The sequence below is a fragment of the Oryzias latipes genome, chromosome 7, assembly GCF_002234675.1.
Source record: "Oryzias latipes chromosome 7, ASM223467v1".
NCBI lineage: Eukaryota > Metazoa > Chordata > Actinopteri > Beloniformes > Adrianichthyidae > Oryzias > Oryzias latipes.
In genome coordinates, this window is record NC_019865.2 from 29,335,266 (window position 1) to 29,357,094 (window position 21,829).

At 42.2% G+C, this 21,829-nt stretch overlaps 1 protein-coding gene across 3 annotated transcripts in view; it reads right to left on the reverse strand.

The window, feature by feature from the left end:
- Positions 1-21,829, reverse strand: part of itpr3 (inositol 1,4,5-trisphosphate receptor type 3) — a 90,420-nt gene that overhangs the window by 40,670 nt on the left and 27,921 nt on the right. For all 3 annotated transcript variants that reach the window (XM_023957006.1, XM_023957007.1, XM_023957008.1), the window contains exons 3-20: positions 18,211-18,332; positions 14,865-14,951; positions 12,464-12,622; positions 11,589-11,687; positions 11,073-11,156; positions 10,839-10,985; positions 9,716-9,811; positions 9,473-9,517; positions 8,896-9,038; positions 7,142-7,241; positions 6,218-6,378; positions 6,001-6,142; positions 4,619-4,783; positions 2,364-2,536; positions 2,080-2,199; positions 1,703-1,784; positions 1,445-1,560; positions 1,109-1,360 (exon numbers count right to left, since the gene is read on the reverse strand). In XM_023957006.1, coding sequence (XP_023812774.1) covers positions 1,109-1,360; positions 1,445-1,560; positions 1,703-1,784; positions 2,080-2,199; positions 2,364-2,536; positions 4,619-4,783; positions 6,001-6,142; positions 6,218-6,378; positions 7,142-7,241; positions 8,896-9,038; positions 9,473-9,517; positions 9,716-9,811; positions 10,839-10,985; positions 11,073-11,156; positions 11,589-11,687; positions 12,464-12,622; positions 14,865-14,951; positions 18,211-18,332 — 2,293 coding nt within the window. The remainder of the gene's footprint in view (positions 1-1,108; positions 1,361-1,444; positions 1,561-1,702; positions 1,785-2,079; positions 2,200-2,363; positions 2,537-4,618; positions 4,784-6,000; positions 6,143-6,217; positions 6,379-7,141; positions 7,242-8,895; positions 9,039-9,472; positions 9,518-9,715; positions 9,812-10,838; positions 10,986-11,072; positions 11,157-11,588; positions 11,688-12,463; positions 12,623-14,864; positions 14,952-18,210; positions 18,333-21,829) is intronic.

The following is a 21,829-nucleotide window of genomic DNA, read 5'->3' on the forward strand; positions in this document are numbered from 1 at the left end:
AAAAAAACATGTGTCGTCTTCTAAGACATAGCTTCTGCAGAGCAGCAGGAGTTTATCAGAAATTCGCCTCTATAGTGAGACGGTTTGTGTGAAGGATCCCTGCCCCCCTTCCTGTTACCCATAACTGAGAGCACTCCCGCTATCTTACAGCCCCTTACACCCCCAACCCAAGATTAACGATGCAACAAAATGGTGAACAATATCGTAGCTATCCAGGCGTACACTTCAGATCCAGATTCCAGGTCACATGAGGAAAACAAAGACGTTCATGGATTTATTTGCCTGTAAGTGGATGAATCAGAATGGAGCGGATCAAGGTGCAGGGGCCCCACCCAGAGTATTTTATGATTCATAAAGAGGATCTCTTCCAATAAACATTTTTTCATCTGCTACTGATTCACAATGGTTTTAATAAAAATACTCAGAACGGCAATTTTAATCCTAATCTCTTTAAAATCCACGTTCAAAAGCGAGTTGAGCGCCTGCTGAAATCTGCTTCACGACAACGTAAACTCCCACCACAGAGGTTGCACTTCAATTTAAATACAAATATTATTTTTTTTCTGATTTTTGCATCCGAAATATAAAAATTTCATGACATTTCCAAAACTTCACAGAAAAAGTCATTTTTCAGAAACTTTTCAAGGATCTAGAAATTGTCACTTTCAATTTCCAAAATCTTTCCAGGTGTCCGCCATCATCAGACAAATGCCACAAAACATGTTGAAAACACCTCTATTTTTATCAGAATTGCTCTTTAACCGTTACATCTCTTACTATAATGCTGTATTACTTACTTAGTGTTGTTGCCACTTTTCTCAAGATGGTCATGCAGAAAATTATGTTTTGACTGTGGTTCGATCCAATTTTCTGCATTTGTATCCCAGAATTTTGAGCCCATCAACACAAAAAACGACACAGTTCACCAGTCTCACATTATCTGCCTTTCATCTGCATTCACATCCCTAAATTTGACCAATAGAAGATGATGGGAGAGATGGTTGCTTCCATTTTAACTCATGCATGTGCATATACCAAATCAGTTCAATAAGCTTTTCCACATCCAGCCCTTCCACTCTGATATCACTGCATGAATAAATCTACCAACTCTTTAATGCTGATGGAAGTGGGGATCTCAGTCCAGAGTCGAGCGAACTTGACAGGGGTCACCAGCTCCTGAGGGTCTCGGTCTACGTGGGCATGGAGCATGAGGCGGCAGAAGGATGCCCGCAGGTCAAAGGGCAGCATCTCATCCATCATGCACAGGAAGATGAGCTCCACGTCCAGCTGCTTGGAAATCTCATCTATGGCCAGATACTGACGGTCCAGACACATGCGGGCAAACAACTTCAGCTGGTACCTGAGCTCATCCAAGACAGAGAAGGAAGGCTGCATCAGCAAACTGTGGTTGCAGGTCTCTAGTGGACTTGTGCACAGCATGTACCTGTAGTAGGTGAGGACATTCTCATCATGAGTGTTTCCTTGTCTTGCTTCCTGAGCCAGCTGTCTGATACTTTTTTCATGTTTCTCCTTTATCTTATCTGTCCAAAGCAGCCACACCTACCAAAATGAGAAAGAGATACACTGGTGTCTCATTGTGTTTCCAAAAAGTACAAAGACAACTGAAAAGAAAAAGAAAAACTGCTGATATGACTGAATAATCCATGTCACAACAGAATATAAAGAGAGCAGACTCTTTTACCTCATCCTCCTCTCCAAAGTCATCCATTCCCATGTACTCTCCTGGAGCACCACCAGAGGGAGGCTCTTTTGGCACACGACGCCTTCAAACACACACAAACACAAAGACACCTAAAGGAAAACTGCTGCCATGGCGACACAATAAATGGATGGATGGATGGATGGATGTAGGGATAAATGGATGGAGGGATAAAGAATGGAGGGAGGGATGGATGAATGGATGGATGGATGGATGGAGGGAGGGAAGGAGGGAGGGAGGGAAGGAGGGAGGGAGGGATGGGTAAATGGGTGGATGGAAGGATGGAGAGAGAGAGGGATGGATGGGTGGATGGTAAAAGTTGCATCATCTTTCAGATAGAAATAAAAATATAGACTCACTCTGTTTTGATGAGGATGTCCTGGTTTTTGGGGTCTAGCACGCATTTACAGATCAGCTCTTGGGTGACGGGGATGGCCACATTGTTTGACACACACAGGTCAGACAGGTAATCTAAAAACCTGTGCACACAATCAAAAGCCAACACAAATCTCACTTCTAAATAGGCGTCTTTCCATTTTCAAACCAAACAAATGTATTTAAAGACAAATATACCAGGAGCAAAGTTTCTATGTACCTGCAGCCAAAGAAGGGTAAAAGCCTGACTGGCACTCTCCACACTTACCTGGGCTCTCGGTTGGTGCGCACCAGATTGACAAAGGTCTCCACTTCTGTCTTGGTGATGTGTTTCTCCAGCAGTTTGCGGTTGTTGTGTAGCAGGGCAGTGATTGTGTCCTCAGCCAGGATGTCATAACCAATCTGGCCCTGCATCATTCCAAACTGTTTAGCTATGTGCTCCTTTAAAAAAGAGAAGAAGAGAGTTTTTGTATTTAAAAATTCCACATTTCTTAGAGAAAGTTGTGAACAGAAAGCTCAAGCTAGCTAGTGACATGCAACGATGCATGTCTTCGGCTTTGTGTTTAGGTGGTTCCTTTGATTCTCATCTTTTTGTCTATTGTTAGTTCTTCTTCTTTCCTTTTTATGGCTGTTAGCAAAAAACAAATGTATATTTTTTTGTGTGTGCTTAATTAAGGATGAGGCTCCATGGTGGCGCAGTGGTTAGCGCTCTTGCCTCACAGCAAGAAGGCCCCCAGTTCAAGTCCCAGCTGGGAGACATGAACCAGAACAGCAATGGGGGACCCTTCTATGTGGAGTTTGTATGTTCTCCCTGTGTATGCGTGGGTTTTCTCCGGGGACTCCGGCTTCCTCCCACTGTCCAAAAACATGCTTCATTGGTCACTCCAAATTGTTCATAGGTGTGCATGGGTGTGTGATATGTGTGACCCTGTGACAGACTGGGGACCTGTCCAGGATGTCTCCAGCCTCCGCCCATAAATGTTGTTAGCGTGTTAGCCTCTCTTAGCCCTGGCTGCCTTCTTCCAGCTCCGTTCTTCAACAAAAAAGAGCACTGACCACACGGATTAAAAATAAAATGATGAGCGAACAGGCGCTTTATAATAACCGTAACATTAATTAAAGCACGTTTAGAGGATCATCTTGTATATTACCGAGCTGGCAGATATCTATGGATGTAGCCTCTCAGCGGAACTCATATCTTCTTCCGGTATTTCAAACACTACTGCGCATGTGCGAATGATTTATTCCTACCGAAAGTGTGCCCCATGTGAACGTTTGTTATAATAGGAAAAGGTTTTTCGGGGCCCATGAACATGATTCTAATCCGACCATTGATCCGATCAAGATATTTTGCACATGTAACCGCGGCTTATGGTGTGAACTCGCAGTATGGTGGGGGCGTGGCATCACGATGGTGTCTCTCCATCGTGATGTCAGTCAGCCATCACGATGGACGAAGGTATCGTCTATCAGCACAACCCTTCCAGCAGGTTAAAAAATGGTTCTAAACTGTCTAGCTGTGCAGAACTGTTGCTCTCGCGACTCATTTAATTTGAAAGAGAAGTGTTTCAATTGCAGTTTTGCACAAAAATAAATTGATAAATGCAAATTCTTTTCTAATTTTTTTTTTAAATTGTCATGTTTATCATCACAAGCACAATTTGCACAATTTCTTAGTCAGTGGAAACAACAGCGTTAAAGAGGTAGAGGCATGGAAAGTGGTAGAGACTCACAATTAGCTCACTCCTGTTTGGTGACAGTAGTTGCCATAGATACGATGACTCAAGTCCCAATCACTGTCGACTAGTTTCAACATGGCAAGGCCCGTGTCAGGAAGCAATGGTGAGGGATCTGGCCTGATTTCGCAAGAGCCTGAGTTAAGTCATTTTCTATGGGTGACGCCTCGATTTTTCCATTGTTTTTACAGTCTATGTCTGTGACTGTAAAGCACTTTGGGCCTTCCAGGAGGGACTGTTGTGCCTATGACTATACACCACTTTCCATTCTCAGTGAGCAATTTCAATATTGAAAACCTTCTGGATAGGAGGAGTGTTGCATTTGTTCTTCTTGTTCATTTCTATGACTTAATCTCTTAGTCACTAGCATTAAAAGGTTTTTTAATCCTGGTTTTGTTGGCTCGGGTCATCTGGGGGTTACTTTTGTTTCATCCCACAGGCACAGGCTAGTTTGGTCATGATTATTGTTTAAATTAATTATGTTTTTCATCTTATCTTTATTATCTTATTTATTTATTTATTTTTGTGCTTATTTATTTTAATCTTCATGCTTGTTTTTATATTATTTATTTTAATGTAAAGCACTTTGTGTTATTCTTTTATATGAAAAGTGCTTTATAAATAAAGTTTGATTGATTTCTGTAATATTTTTGGTCATCGTTTATGTCTGAAATTCCTTTCCCTTTTTTTAATCCTCCAACTGTATTTAGTTCCTCTTGTACATGTTGGCATGACGTCAGGTCAATGAGGAGCATGAACGCAGCAGCAGAGCAGACCGTGTCCTCACCTGGTTCTTGCGGTAGTCCTCCTGTGAGTGTCGCAGCACTCTGTAACACAGCTGGAACATGTACTGGTAGTGAGAGTTCTTCTGGTCACCGAGCTCCTCCAGGCGGAACAGCGGGGCTTCACCTCCCTCCCTCTTTGCACTGGGAGTCTTCAGAATGCCAAAGATCTAAACCAAGCACAGAAGATGTTCACAAATGTCTTTTTGCAGGTCCAGGTCAAGTCTGACGTCTTTGCATTTAGGTTCCAGTTTGATCCCAAGTCTTTAAAACAAAGTTAAAATGAATATTCTATCGTGAAAAAGTCTTTAACCACTTTGAAACAACTTGTGTGGACAGAAAACTGAAAGTTTATGTTTCTGCATTCTCAATGAAAGGAAAGGAAAGACATTTTTGTTCTTAGGACTGACAGTTATGTATTGTCTTAAAAAAATAAGAAAGAAAAAAATAACATTGATTGCAAGTTCTAAACCTCAAGTCTCAAGTCAAGCCTCTGGATGGGAGACTTAAATGCAACTCAAGTCTCAAGTCTTGGTCTTCATCTCCAAGAAGAGTTCACTACCAGCACAGATTTGGCAAACTGTCAGATTAATATTATTGTGATCCTGTTTCTATTAAACAAACATGAAATATTTCAAATATTCAACAGACAAAAGAAAACCTAATGACTATAAAAATCAAGTTTTGGGTGTTTTTAACATGTTCTTGTTGCATTTTCTGATGATGGAGGACACTTAAAGAAAAAAATTTAATATCAAATTTACATTTCTGAATATTTATTTGATCAAATCGGAACAGATGAAAAAGTACCACTTATAAAAGAGAGTTTTTGTTGCATACAAAACACAGGCTGGGCCACATGCTCCTCGCTCCAAGCTATCAGCAATGGGAAGGGGAAGGGAAAGGGGGGGAGGGCTTACTCCATGCCCACAATCCGGCCCACAACTCAGAGGGGAATTTCTGATTAACTACTGCCGCTTTGCAGGAATTACGTCCTAGAAAACGACGCTGGTTAAAAATGGCATCATCATAATTAACAGGATTTCACTTCATGAGCTCGACACGTGAGCCGACGCTGGACTGGAGTTTTCTCTTGACTGGCATCCAATTTGTTTAAAAGATGAAAGATAAATATGTAAGTAATTAAAAGTGGAATTGTAAAAAGCTGGCTTTGTTTTTATTATTTATTTTGAACACTTTATCTGGAAGGAATAAATAAAAACATACATATTATACACTTATATGAATAAAAACACAGATTTTACATTATTTATTACTTTTGTGCATAATCTTATGCGGAGGCTGAGTGAAGCTCAGCTTCAGATGCACCTGGGCTTTAGAAATTAAAAAAGCCAAACTCAGGAAAAGTTTGTTTGTGAGATCTGACCTGTTTGAGGATGTTCTGCTCCCTCATTAGCTTCTGCCTCTCTCTGTTGGGCTTTTTCATGACCACGTCTAGAACCGACTGGCCGGCGTTGGCGACATCGGTAACAAAGAAGACGACATCCTCCAGCAGCTTGATGGCGAACCTGACAAGCACAGAGGTCAGAGGGCATCAGGTCCCCTGGTTTAACCGTCTACGTCCCTTCATGAGGAAATCGTACCTGCGGTCATTTGGGCTGATGAACCCCCGAGTCAGTTGTTCCACCACGGTGCTCAGCATGGCACTGGCATCGTTGGCAAAGTCCAGATCTCTGATCTCCATTACAGGAACTGAGACGATGGCGAACGCCTCCTTGTCTTCTTTTGTTGGACATGTTCCCAACTGCAAAAAGATTTAAACAGCATCTTTAGCTCATATTATTGCAGATTAGTTTATAGAAAAAAGTTTTTCATTACAGGCAGTTTTGATTTGTAAGGTTCTAGAAAAAAACTCCTGTTAAAAGTAGTTTAGCGTTCTTTTAGCTCCTGTTTTTTTAATTTAAGTACGACTTTTTTTTCCTGCATCTGTGATTGCTTTCCGGCTCTGCTCAAAAATTCCACCCCCCCCCTTCGTGCTTGAACACTGCTACTGTAGAAACAAGACATTGATCTAAATTTCTGGCAAACACACAGACAAGATCAACCCTTTTATTATCCTTGTCATCAAATCAGAGGTAGAGCCTTCAACCTCTAATCAGAAGATCGCAAGCTTAGTTCCCGCCCATGTGTCAAAGTGTCCTTGGGCAAGGCACTGACCTCCGCATTGCTTCTGGTGGTTAGGTTTGTGCGCGGGCGAATGGGACATTGACTGTAAAGTTCTCTGGGCCTCAAGGAAGGTAAAAAAGCGCTATATAAGTGTTTAAGTGTTTGGAGGTGATCGATAGTCTTTCTAAGAAACTATTTCCAGTTTTATAGAGACTGAACAACAGTACGCATTGCAGGAGCAACCAGGAAGAAGTGGTGCCAGCTGGAATATCAACAACACAAGCCAAATGAAAGAACAAGACAGCAAAAATAGAAGTTGGATTTTGGACGAGTTTGAGATAATGTCACTAAGAGACTAATAATTCATTACGCCCAAATGAAATTCGACTAAGAAAAGTTACCATGAGTCTGATGGGCCGCTCCTCGTCAATGTCAATGGGCACGTTGGTGCTCTGGATCCATGTGTTGGTGCAGAGATGCCTGAGCCTCACGTACGAGTTTCTGAAAGAAATATTTAACAAACTGAATGAAATCTCATTTTCTGATGTTTCACATGTTTCCATTTGTTTCCCACTCCACAGCTGTGGCCAGGAGGTTGAACTGTTGCCCTCAGATGCTTGGGTTGGGTGTGCGTTGAAGTATCCTTGAGCAAGGCACCAAAGCGTACATTGTCCCCTGTGATGGGGTTAGCACCATGCTGTTGCAGCTCTGCATGTACGGGTGAAGCATGCGCGAATTATGAAGAGTTTTAGTCCTTGAAAAGTGGAAAAACTAGAGAGGTCTATGCCATTTACCGTTTCCCAGCTTACAAAGGTAAAAAACAAAACAAACAGAAAGCGAGTTAAATTTCAAAGCAAGTTCCGAAATTTGAATCCAATTTAAAAAAAAACTTCAAAGCCCATAAACAAGAAGATATTCACAACAAAACATAAATACAAGGACAAATTGTTTAGCTGAGAAATGGATCTATAGAAAGAGTTTGTTTCTATTGTTTTTGCCACTGCAGGTCTAAAACATAATGTGGGAGGGCTTAGCTGAAAGAAAAACCTAACTTTTTGGTAATGTGGCCTTTTTCCACCTGAAGAGGAGTTCATGGGTATCTGGGATTTACAAAGTTTTACAGCCTATCAAAACATTGAACAGCGCGTGCTGTAAAGAAAAAAGAGCCTCCAAAAAGTCCATATGTCCCCATATCAAGGGACCTCTGGACTTGTGCCCTTGTGTTGACAAGGGAAGACGAGGCAGCAGCTGTACCTTTAAAGATCTAGTCCAATGAAAATTGTTTTTGTTGTATTAAACATGTTCTTGTGGTTATTCATCATGATGGAGGACATGTATAAAGACGAGTAAGCTTAAAAATAGTTTTCCGTGTATTTCTACACTAAAATAGTTGTAAATCAGGAGCAGGCAAAAAAAATGGCTTTGGATAAAGCTTGTACCAGCTACAAGTAGAAGCTACAACTGGCGGGTCACCAGCTCCCTGCTCTCCATCCACTGTCATACACATATATCCATGAATGTCTTTGTTTTCCTGAGGTGGTTTCTGGATCTGAACTGATAGCTCTGATATTTCTGTCATTTATGTTGAATCCCTAATGTTAGGTTGGGGGTGTGAGAGGCTGTAAGCTAGCGGGACAGCTTGTTAACAGAGGGGTGATGAGATTTCTTGGTGGGCTTCATCCGCGCCAACAGTCCCGCCAAAAACTCAGAGGTGAATTTCTAATAATTTCTTGCCGCTTTGCAGAAACTATGTCCCAGAATATGACAAAGGTTTTTTGAATTTTGGCTAAAAACGGCATCATCGTTATTAAAAGACCCCTGGGAACACTTTGACAACAGATCAAAAGATGATTGGAATGGCGTAGTCTGCTTTTCTTGACCAGCTGGTATTAATAAGTGTTGAAGGATAACGTTTACCACTAAGCCAAGAAGACAATTGTTACCAGCTGATCCAGAAAAAAGTGATCGACTGAAGCAGAAGTGGGATGATGTCAGCTGCTCAGCAGCATTTTCCTGGGCTGATATAAACAGGAAGGAAACAGGAAGACCTTAATAACATGATACAGACTCTTTCAACCGTCGTACTTCCTGAAATGTTCTGTGGGCAAACAACGTTCATCATTAGCAGAAAGGGACAACGTCTGCTAGTTCCTACCGTGGCACAAAGGAGTCAGTCTTCTGCAGTGTGGTGGGGTCGAGCTCAAATAAGGAGGCAATGTCGTTTCCATCCGACAGCACCACCAGCTTGTACTTAATCCTCTCACCCTGGGAGCGTTTGCTGATGCGACGGCCATCCATCTGCAAGGAGCTCACAGGTCAGACTGTGGGGTCACTCAAACAGACTTTTTTGCTTTAAATAGGTTTAGACATTAAAGGGAATTCCCCAGCACAACCACGTTCTTTTGCAGCACTGATGATGCAGAATTGGAGTAATTGTCTTCCTATTTTAACACACAGGACGTGTTTCTTTTTTAAGACAACAGGAAGGACAAACATACAGTTAAACTTGATATGATTCATTCATTATAAGGGAATCTATTAAATAAAATGATATAAAACCCTGCTTTTAGTGGCACCACTGGGACTTTTGTTAACAACAGTAGCAGTGTTTACAGCTATAATAAAAGGGCCAAAGCTGGACTCCTGCAGGCTTCATGTTAAAACTCATCTCCCGTCACAGCTGACTGCCAGGGCCTCCTGCTGCTCCTGACTGAAGTAGAGACAGAACTCACTGAGGAGGAAAGTTCTGGGTTGTCTCCTTTATAGCCGGGGTTCTCCTGCACAAATAACAAACAAAGTCTCAGGTAAGAAGCTGTTGAAAAAAGCTGGATGTGTCCAGTACAAGCACATTCAATTCAACATCACTGTTTAAAAAAAGCTATTACACGCAACCTCCTAAACACTGAAAAGATCACATATATCAGAGAGGTCTGATCAGAACCCACAAAGGTATTCTGCAATGTTACCATGGTTACCTCAGCAGCCAGGTAGTTCCCAGTGGCCAGGTGTTTGAATCTGTACAAACTGTTCCAGTGTCCCGCCCCTCCACGACAGGGGTCATGGTGGACAACCTGACAAGACAATCAGCATGAAGACAGACAAAAACTCTGACTCTTTGTGTGTGAGTGCATCTGTATTTTGTGTATTTGTGAGTCAAACATTTTTTTTCTACAACAGGTTTGTGTATACATTTACAGTAAATTTGTTATTTTTCAGAGTTTTCATTGAAGTATGGAACAAAACATAAGTTAAGAAGTAGGATTTTCTGGCTTAAACTTTTAACTTCAATTCAATTTTATTCAATTTTATTGATATAGTCCAAATATTACAACAATAGTCGTCTCAATGAGCTTTCTAATAAACATGAAATCATAAAGAACATGAAGTCATTGAATTCAATCGGTCATGGCTAAACTAAACTAAACAGACTAAACTAAACTGGGCATCCCTGCCCTTAGACCCCCCTTCTCCTAGTTGGTTTTGTATACAATTTCATTTAAACACAGTTTTAACATGAGTTATTCAATGGGTTTTGTTGTATTTATAACTTAGTTTAGCTAAAACTCTGTTACTTTAAAAAATAGATCAAATAACATACATAGGATTACTCTGAAAATCCTTTTAACAGGTTAACCAGATTGACATCAAGGATAGGCTTATTCTAAGGATGGATTAACGAATCCAAAGATTAACCTTTCAGAATTAAAAAATATACTGTTCTGCACAACTCTTTTTATTTAACGTATATATTTTCCAGTTGTTTTTTTTAGACTTTGATTTTGGATTTTAGCAGGTGTGTGCCAACAAGAAAAGAAGTGGCTAAATATAGTTTCTTCTTTTTACCATGATACTTTGTACTGTGGTTATCAATACCACAATACTCTACTCTTTTATATGTGGAATAATAGGGGGTGTTCTAAACACGCGCCTAACCATACTGTCTTAACCTGGATTTACACAATGCACTTTCTTATCTTTGCACAACAAACATGCAACCAAATAAAACAGAATCTCATAAAGCAAAAGCTGGATTTTTCAGTATTATCCTGGTTGTTTTAAGGTCATTTTTCTGCATCTTGGCTCTGTAAAAAGAATCACCTCAATCTCCCACAATGCATTGGAGCTGGTTGCAGACGTGGCTGACTGCCTCAGAGTCGTTCGCAGGAAAACATGAAGCTTGCTTTTGTACTCGTCACACGTTAGAAACTTTTCCTGCTCAGCGTGAAACAAACGCACAACATCCCCCTGCCAGACACAAACACAAAGTCCAGAAGCGCCAAAGGATTGTCATAACGTGTTGTTTATGGACATCAATGACTTGCAGTTACTCACTCCTTTGAGGACGTCTTCTCTGTGGTCACTGAACATCATAAACAGGTTGATCTTCCAGCTAGTGTTGCAGTTTACTGAGTTCACCTGCAGGGGGACACCGTGTTTAAAATCCTCCACTATGAAAGGGTATTTCTGCATGTTATGATCCGTTAAATCAATCTGCTTTATCCTTTTAGAGTCGAATTGTGAGACTAGAACATCTGGATGGATGTCTTTGTATTTGTGTCACAGAAGGCTTTTGGAATTTAAGTTTTTAAATCTGCATTTCAGAACAAGAATATATTTTAAATAAGAAGCAACATTTTACAACTGAGGCTTCTCTACATAAAATTGTGAGAAATTAATCGCACTAAGCAAACATCCAAATTGTTATAACCCAATACATTTTATAAAGGCCCTGATTGATTCAATGGGGCCCTATTATACTGACTTGTTGACACAATGATCTGCAAAAGTAAAGCAATGTCAAAAATGAGGTCGTAAAGACATTTAATTATCTTAGTTCATTCATCTCACTTCTTTGCATCCACTGTGATCGTTCAGGTCGTAGTTTGAGGCATGCAGTGGCTGGCCGGCATTCACCGGGTTCAGGATCACCTTGTCTCCTACCAGCACCTGCAGCCACAGCAGATAATGGTCAAAGCTCTTTCAATGACCATCAGTGAACTCCAACAGAGCCCACCGTCAGAATACACACTGGAATCAATGTCTCAGGGAGTTCCACAAGCTGCAGTAAACAAAATGAAAATGTTCACTTCGAACAAACTGTTTTCAATGTTTGTTTCATTTTCTTTTCATTTTCATTTTCCTCACACCTATACAAGGGAAATGAAAGGGAACAAAAAGGAGAAAACTTCCTGCCCAATATACGTTCTCTGTATAAAACAAACAAATATTAGCGTATATAGCACTCGGGGCAGTAAAACCCAAGCTGGAGGAGCAGCTACAGCAGATACCTGGAAAGATCTCTGTCTACGGAGAGAGCAACACCAAACCACACAGCAGCACATTTTCATCTCAAAGGAGTCTAGTCCTGTCTGCAGTTCAGATCTACACCTATAGAAAACAACCGGGACAGCATCATATACAGGGAGATCAGGCTGTGCCGCCACAGTAAGACTGTTTCTGAACTCAGCCTTTTTAGCAGATAAAGTTGTAAAACAAACGTTTCTTTTTTTGTGTCATATAAAAAGTGGAACATGTGACATTTTTATCGAAGTATTTAAATTTTGTTCTTCCCAGACTTCTACACTTTATTCATCAACACTGGAGTTTCCCATACTGAGCCATGCTGAGTCTGAAATGTGTCTCAGTGGATCAGGTTCATGCTGAGAAACCGTCAGCTGGTTAACCTTCACGGTTCAACTCCAGCAGCATGTGTGTGTGCTTACATTGTCGCCGTTGGCACGCAGCTTCCAGAAGGGCTGGATGAAGAGCCAGGACCCTTCATTTCCCGTGCCATCCAGCGTGACTCGCATGGCGTTCTTCTCCAGCAGAGCCGGCAGACGTTTGTTCACCGTCAGATATTTATTACTCTTCATGTGGAGAAGCTGTACACAGATGAAGGCCAAAAGAACATTATGCAAGTAGGATTTTCACACACTACAGCTAAACACACATAAGGGGGCGCTGTGCATGCTTTTATGGCAGTGGTACCTGCAATAAAACCTCCAATTAAATGCTTTTTGATGGAGATCCCAAACCTTTTCTGCAGGTTTCTCACTATGAATCATTTCCTACAGTGTAATGACATAACCACACCACACCTATATTGTCAATATACACACATCCACACACACGCACACCTTTCTTTGTGTATTTACATTTATAAATCCCTCAAAGTCAATATTGACTTTGCTTTAAGGCTTTTTACCACTAAACACTCCCCTCATCCACACAGCATGGGAGTGGACGGGGTTTGTAGTTTATGATGTTTATGAGGACCTTAAGCTGGAAGCTCATCAGAGTTGCAAGGTCACGCAGTTTTACTTTGGGAAAAGGAGTTGAGCCACACGGAAAAACAGCTTCCACAGCCAGGATTGAGAATTGCCTGAGTTGGAGGGTTGTGGTTTGCAGATTAATTATGTTTAAGGGGTCCTTAGAAGGGTGAAAAGACAGGCATGCCTGAAAACGACCCAACATGCAACAGAGGCTGTCCACCACTGAGAAAAAACTAAATGTTTGAGGCACTTAGTTGTTACGTCAACAAGTATTGCCTATAAGTGAGAAGTACTTAGTGGAAGTACGGCTGCACGTATGGTTTCACCATCAAGTCAAGAGAATCTAGGGCTTTCTTACAGAAACCACATTGAAGAAAAACCTTTACAGATGTTGTAATAAACCAGTTCAGTTCTCTCACTGCAACAGATGTTCCAGTGTTTTTCACTCTGTAACTCTGTCAGTCAGTAACATGTTATTTAAATAAAGTTCAACAAAACTCACTTTAGACACCACACACTGCATGTTAGCACCACACACACAGCAAACACACACTACACACAAAGGGACCACGGGGTGGGGGGGGCTCTGCTGCTTAGCTGGAGACCTCCCATTTTACCTGCAGCACACACACTGCACACCCACACCACACTACATAGGTGGGATTGGGGAGGGGCGGCCGGTCTTCACCTGCCTGGTCCTTTCTGGGCGGCCTGGCATGTGGGGACCCTGCTAGCTGAGGCGGTGGCCGGGCGTGCGGTGCTAGGGGGGTCGGTGAGCTGGAGGGGGATACTGTAGCAACGGGGGGCGGAGGGCAACCAGAAGAATGTGTGTGAGAGTGAATGGGTGGGGACAGGCCTGGGGGTTACCTCGCCAGTACCCGCTGGGGCTCACCGTCCCTTTTCCAGAGTGGGAAGGGCAGCGGGGGGGTAAGGGAGGAGGGGTTGAGGGACGTGTTGGGCGAGGGGGTTGTAGTATAGTGTGGGGGGGTAGGGATGGAGCTGTGGTTGCGTCCTGATCTTTGGTGGTTGCTTGGGTCGGGTGCCAGGGCTGGCCTGCGGTGAGGCTCCGGCTGGGTGGTGGGCGGCTCCTGGGCCCTCTGGGCCCTGGCTTCGTCCTTGGCCCGCGTCTCGGTGTCCAGCGCCCGGTGGCCCCAATGGCTGCCGCCTGGTACAGCAGAGTGCGCTGTCCTGTGGCCTGGGGGTCCTGACGTTGGGCTCACCTATGCCTCCCGGTTCCAGAGGGGCCCCTGTAGGGTACCCCCCCCCCCCACCTCGGGCTGCGTGGGTCCCGTCGTTGTGGATGCTCCTGGCCTGGGGGTCTCTCCCCCTCTCTTGGTCTGGCTGCTGGGCTGGGGAGGATCTGGTTCCCCTTATGATCACACGGTTCACTTTGGCAGCGTGCATGTATCTCCACCCCCACGTACACGTGCACACTGGCACACTGCTCCCTGGCTGCTTTATTGCTCCTCCTGGTGTGGTTATATCTTTGTTTTTCCTCGTCTAATCAAAAGAGGATTGGAGTGGGACTTTGAGTTCAAAAACCCGTCCATCTATGCATTCTTTAAACCTATTTAAATCATTTTAGGGGTTGCTGGAGCCTATCTCAGTAACTGTTAGAGGAATGCAGGGAACACCCTGGATGGTCCGGGAGTTTTTGTTAATTTATGTACTTCCCCAATGGGTCAACATTGCATGTGTATATTCCATTTGTTCCTTAACTTCATGTTAAACTCTTTAGTTTTGTCAGAACCACATCTCTTTATCTAATAATCAGAAAAACGGAATATAAATGGTTCCGTGGCCCTCCTCCTTAACATTCTGCTGTGATAGGACAGACAGGACACATGGTTACCTGGATGACGGTTCCATATTTGACAACATCGCCGTGGACTTTCTTGTTTTCTGTCTCATTCTGCTTCTGCTCCAGGTTGGATGCATGCTGCAGAACACACAGTTAAACATCATTTTCTGACAGCAACCAACTCCTCCTGCTCCAGACTGCCGTGTGCAGACACACAAGTAACACGGTTCTTCGTCCCTTTTGTGGGAGCTGCAGTGAGGCGTGAGGAGCAGACTTTTGCACAGACACTCAATAGCATTCTTAAGGTGGAAATCTGGCTTTATTAGCAATACTAAAATGTACTTTGACAACGAAGAATACAAGGGAATAAAAATTCAAGGCATAGGAATTGAGTAAACAGAACTGTTTACATTTTAAGCAGGTGACGGTAGATTTAATATATAAATATGCGCAATGCATATGGCATATGCCATATGTTTCAGGATTGATTTTAAGATACTTTTAATCGTTTTTAAATGTCTTAACGGTCTTGCGCCTTCTTATTTATCCGATCTTTTAGTAAAGTATGAACCCTCGCGGACCCTGAGATCCTCTGGCACTGGTCTGTTAACTATTCCGTATGTAAAAACTAAAACCTATGGAGAGGCTGCATTTCAGCACTATGGCCCCTGTTTGTGGAACAGTCTGCCGCAGAGAGCATTAATGCTTTTAAGAAAAGGCTCAAGACCTATCTTTTTAACCAGGCTTTTAGCTAATTTTTTACTACTTTTATTTATGTATTCAGTTATTTATTTATATGTACCGTAATTTCCGGACTATGAGCCGCTATTTTTTTCCTGCGCTTACAGCCCTGCGGCTTATTCAGTGACGCAGCTAATTTATGGATTTAGTTGGCGGCCGCCATGTACGTACTTTCGGACTCAGTGAATGGTTTGAATTTTTTTGTAACACCAAGCACAAGTCATTTATTTTTCAACACACTAAACAGACAAACAGCATGGACCTCACTTCAGGTCTTAGACACTTCACTTATGGTTCAACAGAACGAAACACGCATGTCCAGCCGCATCCCAGAATCCTTTGGTGCCATTAGACCCAACGTGCACGTGATCGCCGCTACAATATGATGAAGCTTTCAAGTTAAAAGCAATCGTTAAACGCAGCGTGAAAAAATCCACCATCACCAACGGGTTTGGAAAAGCCGGTCAGCTGCGTGACAAAGAGAACAGCGCATGGAGTGAATTGACCTCTGAGTCATAGTGACTCGGCTGGCTGCTCGTAATTATGTGGGAATAACATCAGCCTTTATTTTGTCGGGACACGACTGGAAACACAAATCGACGTGATCATTTTAACGGTTTCTAAGAACTGAGCGGAATTTTGCATTGAAAAGCTCACAGCCTCCGTGTGAGCTGGAGACATGTCCTGCTGCTCATCACATAGAGCTGCGGGGCCGATGGCAGTCTGATGGCTCCCACAGGTTACAACGCATCCGCCCCTCATCCACAAAACTTACAGTATTAAGTCCGATTGCTCTGCACAGACACGATTTGTTCCTCCCTGGAGCTGCCCTGGCCAGAGGTGTCAGAGAAGATAGGAAGGGGAGCGCGCGGGGCACGCGCCGCACTGAGGCGCGCGTATCGCGCTGAGGCGCGCGCTTTTCAGTCGCCGCTGCTGTATTTTACCGGTGTGTTTTTTTAACCAGCCCTGTTACTCCCATAACGCTGCCGCGACACAAGCGGAAGGAGAGCTTTTCCCGTTCACCCCTCCATGCACTGCTGATACTTGCTCATTCTTAAACACGTACAATGGTGTGGCGAGCCCGGCGTTGGCCCCGCCTTTAGCCCCTAAGACTCATGGGAAATGGGGAATCGCGGATGTAAATTTCCTCATCATAACTGAGGGATGTAATGTTGATTATATGGTTACTGTTTGTAATTTTATGTATGATACCTAGATTGTCAATAAGTTAAAAATAAATAAAAAAAAATAAATAAATAAAAAAACCATAACTGAGGAACTTGTGAACAGAATAGAGGTCCATGCTGTTTGGCAGATGTGGGTATAGTCACATGTATGAGCCTGAGGCAAGGCTGACTCCTCCCACAGTTTGCTAATGCATCACACTTACTCTGGGAGTCAGGACGTGACTTTTCAGGTTCATCATGTTGCCTACTTCATGCGGCTTGTACTCTGACCCGGCTTGTATATGTTTAAAAGTAGTTAAATAAGTGAAAATGGGTGGGTGCGGCTTATAATTTGGTGCGCTTTGTAGTCCGGAATTTACGGTACTTTTTATTTTTATCTTATTTATTTATCTATCTATCCATTTTATCTTGTTTTATGAACTTGAACCTGATTTTTAACGTGTTATTTTAATTAACCTTATTTTAATGTTTTATTGTTTTTATCCATATGTTTACTTTTTTATTCTAATTTTTATTCAATTTTATTTCCGGTGCTTCCTCAGCTGGATCCTCTCCCTCTGGGTCGGCTGCTGTTCAGCCAGTGCGGCTCTAGATGGGGACCTGCATCACCGCTTAGCTGTGGTGGAGCGGTCCCCGCCTGTGATGCTGCATTTGGCTGTCTATGCGGCTGTTCACGGTGGGGGAGGTTTCAATTATCAGCGTTTCCTGCAGCCTGTTTTGTGCTCAGCCTATTTCTCATTGTCCTTTGCCATCACTTAGGGGGTGGGAGGTGTGAAAGGAGTGGGGGGCTAGGTACGGGGAGGGGGGCCCTATTTATTTATTTATTTTTATTTTATTTATTTTTAAATCGTCAATGCTTGTTTTTATATTTTGTTGAGTTTTAATGTAAAGCACTTTGTGTTATATTTATTATATGAAAAGTGCTTTATAAATAAAGTTTGATTTGATTTGATTTGATTTAAAGGTTTAATCAAAGAAACAGAAACCTTGTAGTAATTGTTCTTTTTAACAAATTGAAACATGACTAAGTTTATCAATCAGGAACAAAAAGGCAGGACAGTGAAGATAACAAACAACATGTAACTGAATGAAAGTGATGAAAAGCTTGTAAAAAACACAGCAAGTCAAAAACTTAGCTCCGGCTCCAACGAAATCAAGTCAACTCGGTAGCTATTTTTTCATCATACGGGCATCTCCATGTTGTACTTGTACTTGTACCAAATGTTTGAAATGATTGACATGGGGCCAGCAGGCGAATACTTCTACGGGATTTTGGCTTCTTGGAACCAGCAGGTACTTTGGAACGCCAGGGGGAAGGAGTCACTCAGTCCAGTTCTCATACACAGTCAATGGCTACAATTTACTAGGAGTTTTATTGCTTTCATTTTTAGGAATTTATTTTTATGACTCTCATGGAGACTAAACCATCAAGCGGTTTCAAACCTACAGACATAAAGAACGGGTCTTACCTGAAGTTTCTGAAGTAGAACCATATCAGCGATCTTGTCTTTCTCGTGTTTGGCTTGCTTCGCCTTCCAGTACTGTTTTTGAGCCGAGTACCGACTCATGGGACAAACCTTAAACAGGCAATCTTGCAAAAAAAAAAAAAAGAGACAAAAATTATCATTATTCTCAGTTACAATAATCAAGCAAATCTATATCAACATATGAATTTATGCTCCCTCTGATATCTTATTGTTGTTGACTGAGTGATCAGAATTACTACTTCATTATTTATTGTTTGGATCGAAGGCTGAATTTCAGAAGAAGAGCGAGTTCAATGAAGCAGAGACAGACAGTAGGAGGATAAATATTGACTCTTTACCAAACATCCTGTACTGTCTGTTGAGACAGTTTCTACTGTTTACCAAGCAAACATTATGTGCTGTTGTGCATCGATCTGCATCTTATTAAGAAAACTGAAACAGTTTCAAACAAGTGGAAGTTGGAAGCATCATCTCATGAGCATAAATACAGAGTAATAATTATGCAATTTAGAATCAATCCTCTTGTTTCCATTTTTCTTTGTTAGAAACTATGTACTTTTATCTTTTAAATGTTTCTTTACATTTGAGTCCTGCTTCTGCACAGAAACACTTAAGCTTCAGGGCTTTTTAAACTGCAAATTCTCCTTCAAGCCAAACTAAGGAATTGCTGATATGTTTGGATCCTATACTGTGTTTCATTGTTCATTTGCTACAATAGATTCAAGAACAGCGAGCCTGTCTGCTGTCTAGGTGGTCACAAGAATGAATTAATAAAAGCAGAAGCTTTGAACTGATTTACCTTTTCTCTGTGCTTTGAATCCCACAAGCTGATTTAAGCACATTTAAATGTAGGGTTAAATAAATAGGCCCACTCCTCTCACCCTTTGTGCTTCTACTTTCTTTTAAGTTTTTCTGTATTTTTAAAATTTTGCTAAAGGTGTCTTTAATGTAATCCCATTGATGGATTTGACATTCATTCTTGTTTACTTGTTTTTTTGGACACATATTTCAGTTACCGTAAATTACAGACTGCAAAGCGCACCCACTTACAAGCCGCACCCACCCATTTTCACGTGTTTAACTACTTTTATACATACACAAGCCGCGTCAGAGTATAAGCCGCATGTATTAGGCAACATTGTCATCCTGACAAATCACGTCCTGACTCCCAGAGTAAGTGTGATTCATTAGCACACTGTGGGTAGAGTCAACTTTGCCTCGGGCTCATGCATTTGAGTAAACCTACATCTGCCAAACAGCATGGACCTCTATTCTGTTCACAAGTTTCTCAGTTATGGTTTATTTATTTTTTTTTTTTTTACTTATTGACAATCTAGGTATCATACATAAAATTACAAACAGTAACCATATAATCAACATTACATCCCTCAGTTATGATGAGGAAATTTACATCCGCGATTCCCCATTTCCCATGAGTCTTAGGGGCTAAAGGCGGGGCCAATGCCCGGCTCGCCATACTGTTGTACATTTTTAAGAATGAGCAAGTATCAGCAGTGCATGGAGGGGTGAACGGGTACAGCTCTCCTTCCGCTTGTGTCGTGGCAGCATTATGGGAGTAACAGGGCTGGTTAAAAAAAAACACACCAGTAAAATAAAATAGCGGCGACTGAAAAGCGCGCGCCTCAGCGCTGCGCGTGCGTCAGAAGTTTCCTTCCACAACAAACACTGTTGCTCCGCGGACGCCTCTGCGCTCCGCGCTCGCCCCTTCCTATCTACTCCGACAGCTCTGGCCAGGGCGGCTCCAGGGAGGAGCGCTTCGTCCCCATTGCGCCGGTGGAAGGGGCAAATCGTTTCTGTGTTGAGCAATCGGACTTAATACTGAACGTTTTGTGTTTGAGGGGCAAATGCGTTGTTACGTGTGGGAGCCATCAGACTGCCATCGGCCCCGCAGCTCACAGGACTTGCAGTCTCCAGCTCACACGGAGGCTGTGAGCGTTTCAATGCAAAACTCCGCTCAGTCCTTAGAAACCGTTAAAACAACCACGTCAATTTGTGTTTCCAGTCGTGTCCCGACAAAATAAAGGCTGATGTTATTCCCACATAATTACGAGCAGCCAGCCGAGTCACTATGACTCAGAGGTAAATTCACTCCTGAGCATGCGCTGTTCTCTTTGTCACGCAGCTGACCAGCTTTTCCAAACCCGTTGGTGATGGTGGATTTTTTTACGCTGCTTTTAACGATTGCTTTTAACTTGAAAGCTTCATTATATTGTAGTGGCGATCACGTGCACGTTGGGTCTAATGTCACCAAAGGATTCTGGGATGCGGCTGGGCATGCGTGTTTCGTTCTGTTGAACCATGACTGAAGTGTCTAAGACCTGAAGTCAAGTCCATGCTGTTTGGCTGCTTAGAGGTGTGTTGAAAAACAAATAACTTGTGTTTGGTGTTAGATAGAGAACTCAAACCATTCACTGTGTCCGAAAATACATACATGGCGGCCGCCAATTAAATCCATAAATAAGCCAAGTCACTGAATAAGCCGCAGGGCTGTAAGCGCAGGAAAAAAGTAGCGGCTTATAGTCCGGAAATTATGGTAATCTTGATTATCTTGAAGAAATCCAAGAATCTGGAAAACGTCACTGTTCCGTAGCAGGAATATCTGTCTGAGTCACACTGATGGAAGTTTTGGATAAAGATGTCCTGAATCAATTTTAGGACACTGAATCATCTCCAACCGGTTCATTTAAAATGGACCAATATCGATGAATCGACTGTAAAGTAAATTATGATATGAATTAAATCGTTGTTAAGGTAAAATAGTTATTTTTGGATTCAGCTAGCAAACATCTGATATTTATAAGACACAGGTAAGATGAGTTTTTCTGTTTTCTTGAGTTTCTGGATTTAAAGTTTGAGCTGTGAATTCCTGTCTCTGATCCACTTCTAAACTGGTTCAGCTTCTGAAGTGGACCTGCTGGAAACATCTGGTGGAAAACTTGAGCAGCAACAGTTCCCCATGGCTGGAGCTGGACTCAGATCACACACTCTATTTAGGTTGCAAACGGTCCACTGGAGGCTTGCTCCAGCCTCGGTTGGATCTTTCAGCTCACCCAGGATCAGTGATGAGCCAAACACAGATTTTTTTTTTTCTTTCTACCAGCAACCTCAAACGGGGAAAACAAAAATAACTGAATTCAAACTGTGCCCCATTTTCTGTGACACCCTAAGATGAGATTTAAAGATGCAAGGTGTGGAGATTAAACCAAAGGTGGGCATGTATTGATACCAGAGGCCACATTTTCTTTTAGTGGAACTTCCTTTTTTAAATGTTTATCTGTGAAACAGAGTCTGCTCAGAGTTCATTGTTTCTGCAGTCCATCTGCTGCCAACAGACAGGAAAAAAAGATGATCAAAGGATCAAACAAAAATTACCCATTAGTTGGATTGATAAGTAATTTCCTTCATAATCACTTTTTTCATATGTGATCTCTCTCTTATTTATATTTGTTGGTATGCATATGAATTTCTCATAACTAGTTGTTTTTGAGCATGTTGGTATTTAAGGTGGAATAGGTGCATCCTTGAATTTAAATATCGATACATTTAAATATCGATTTATTTCTTACATGGGCGGTAAATG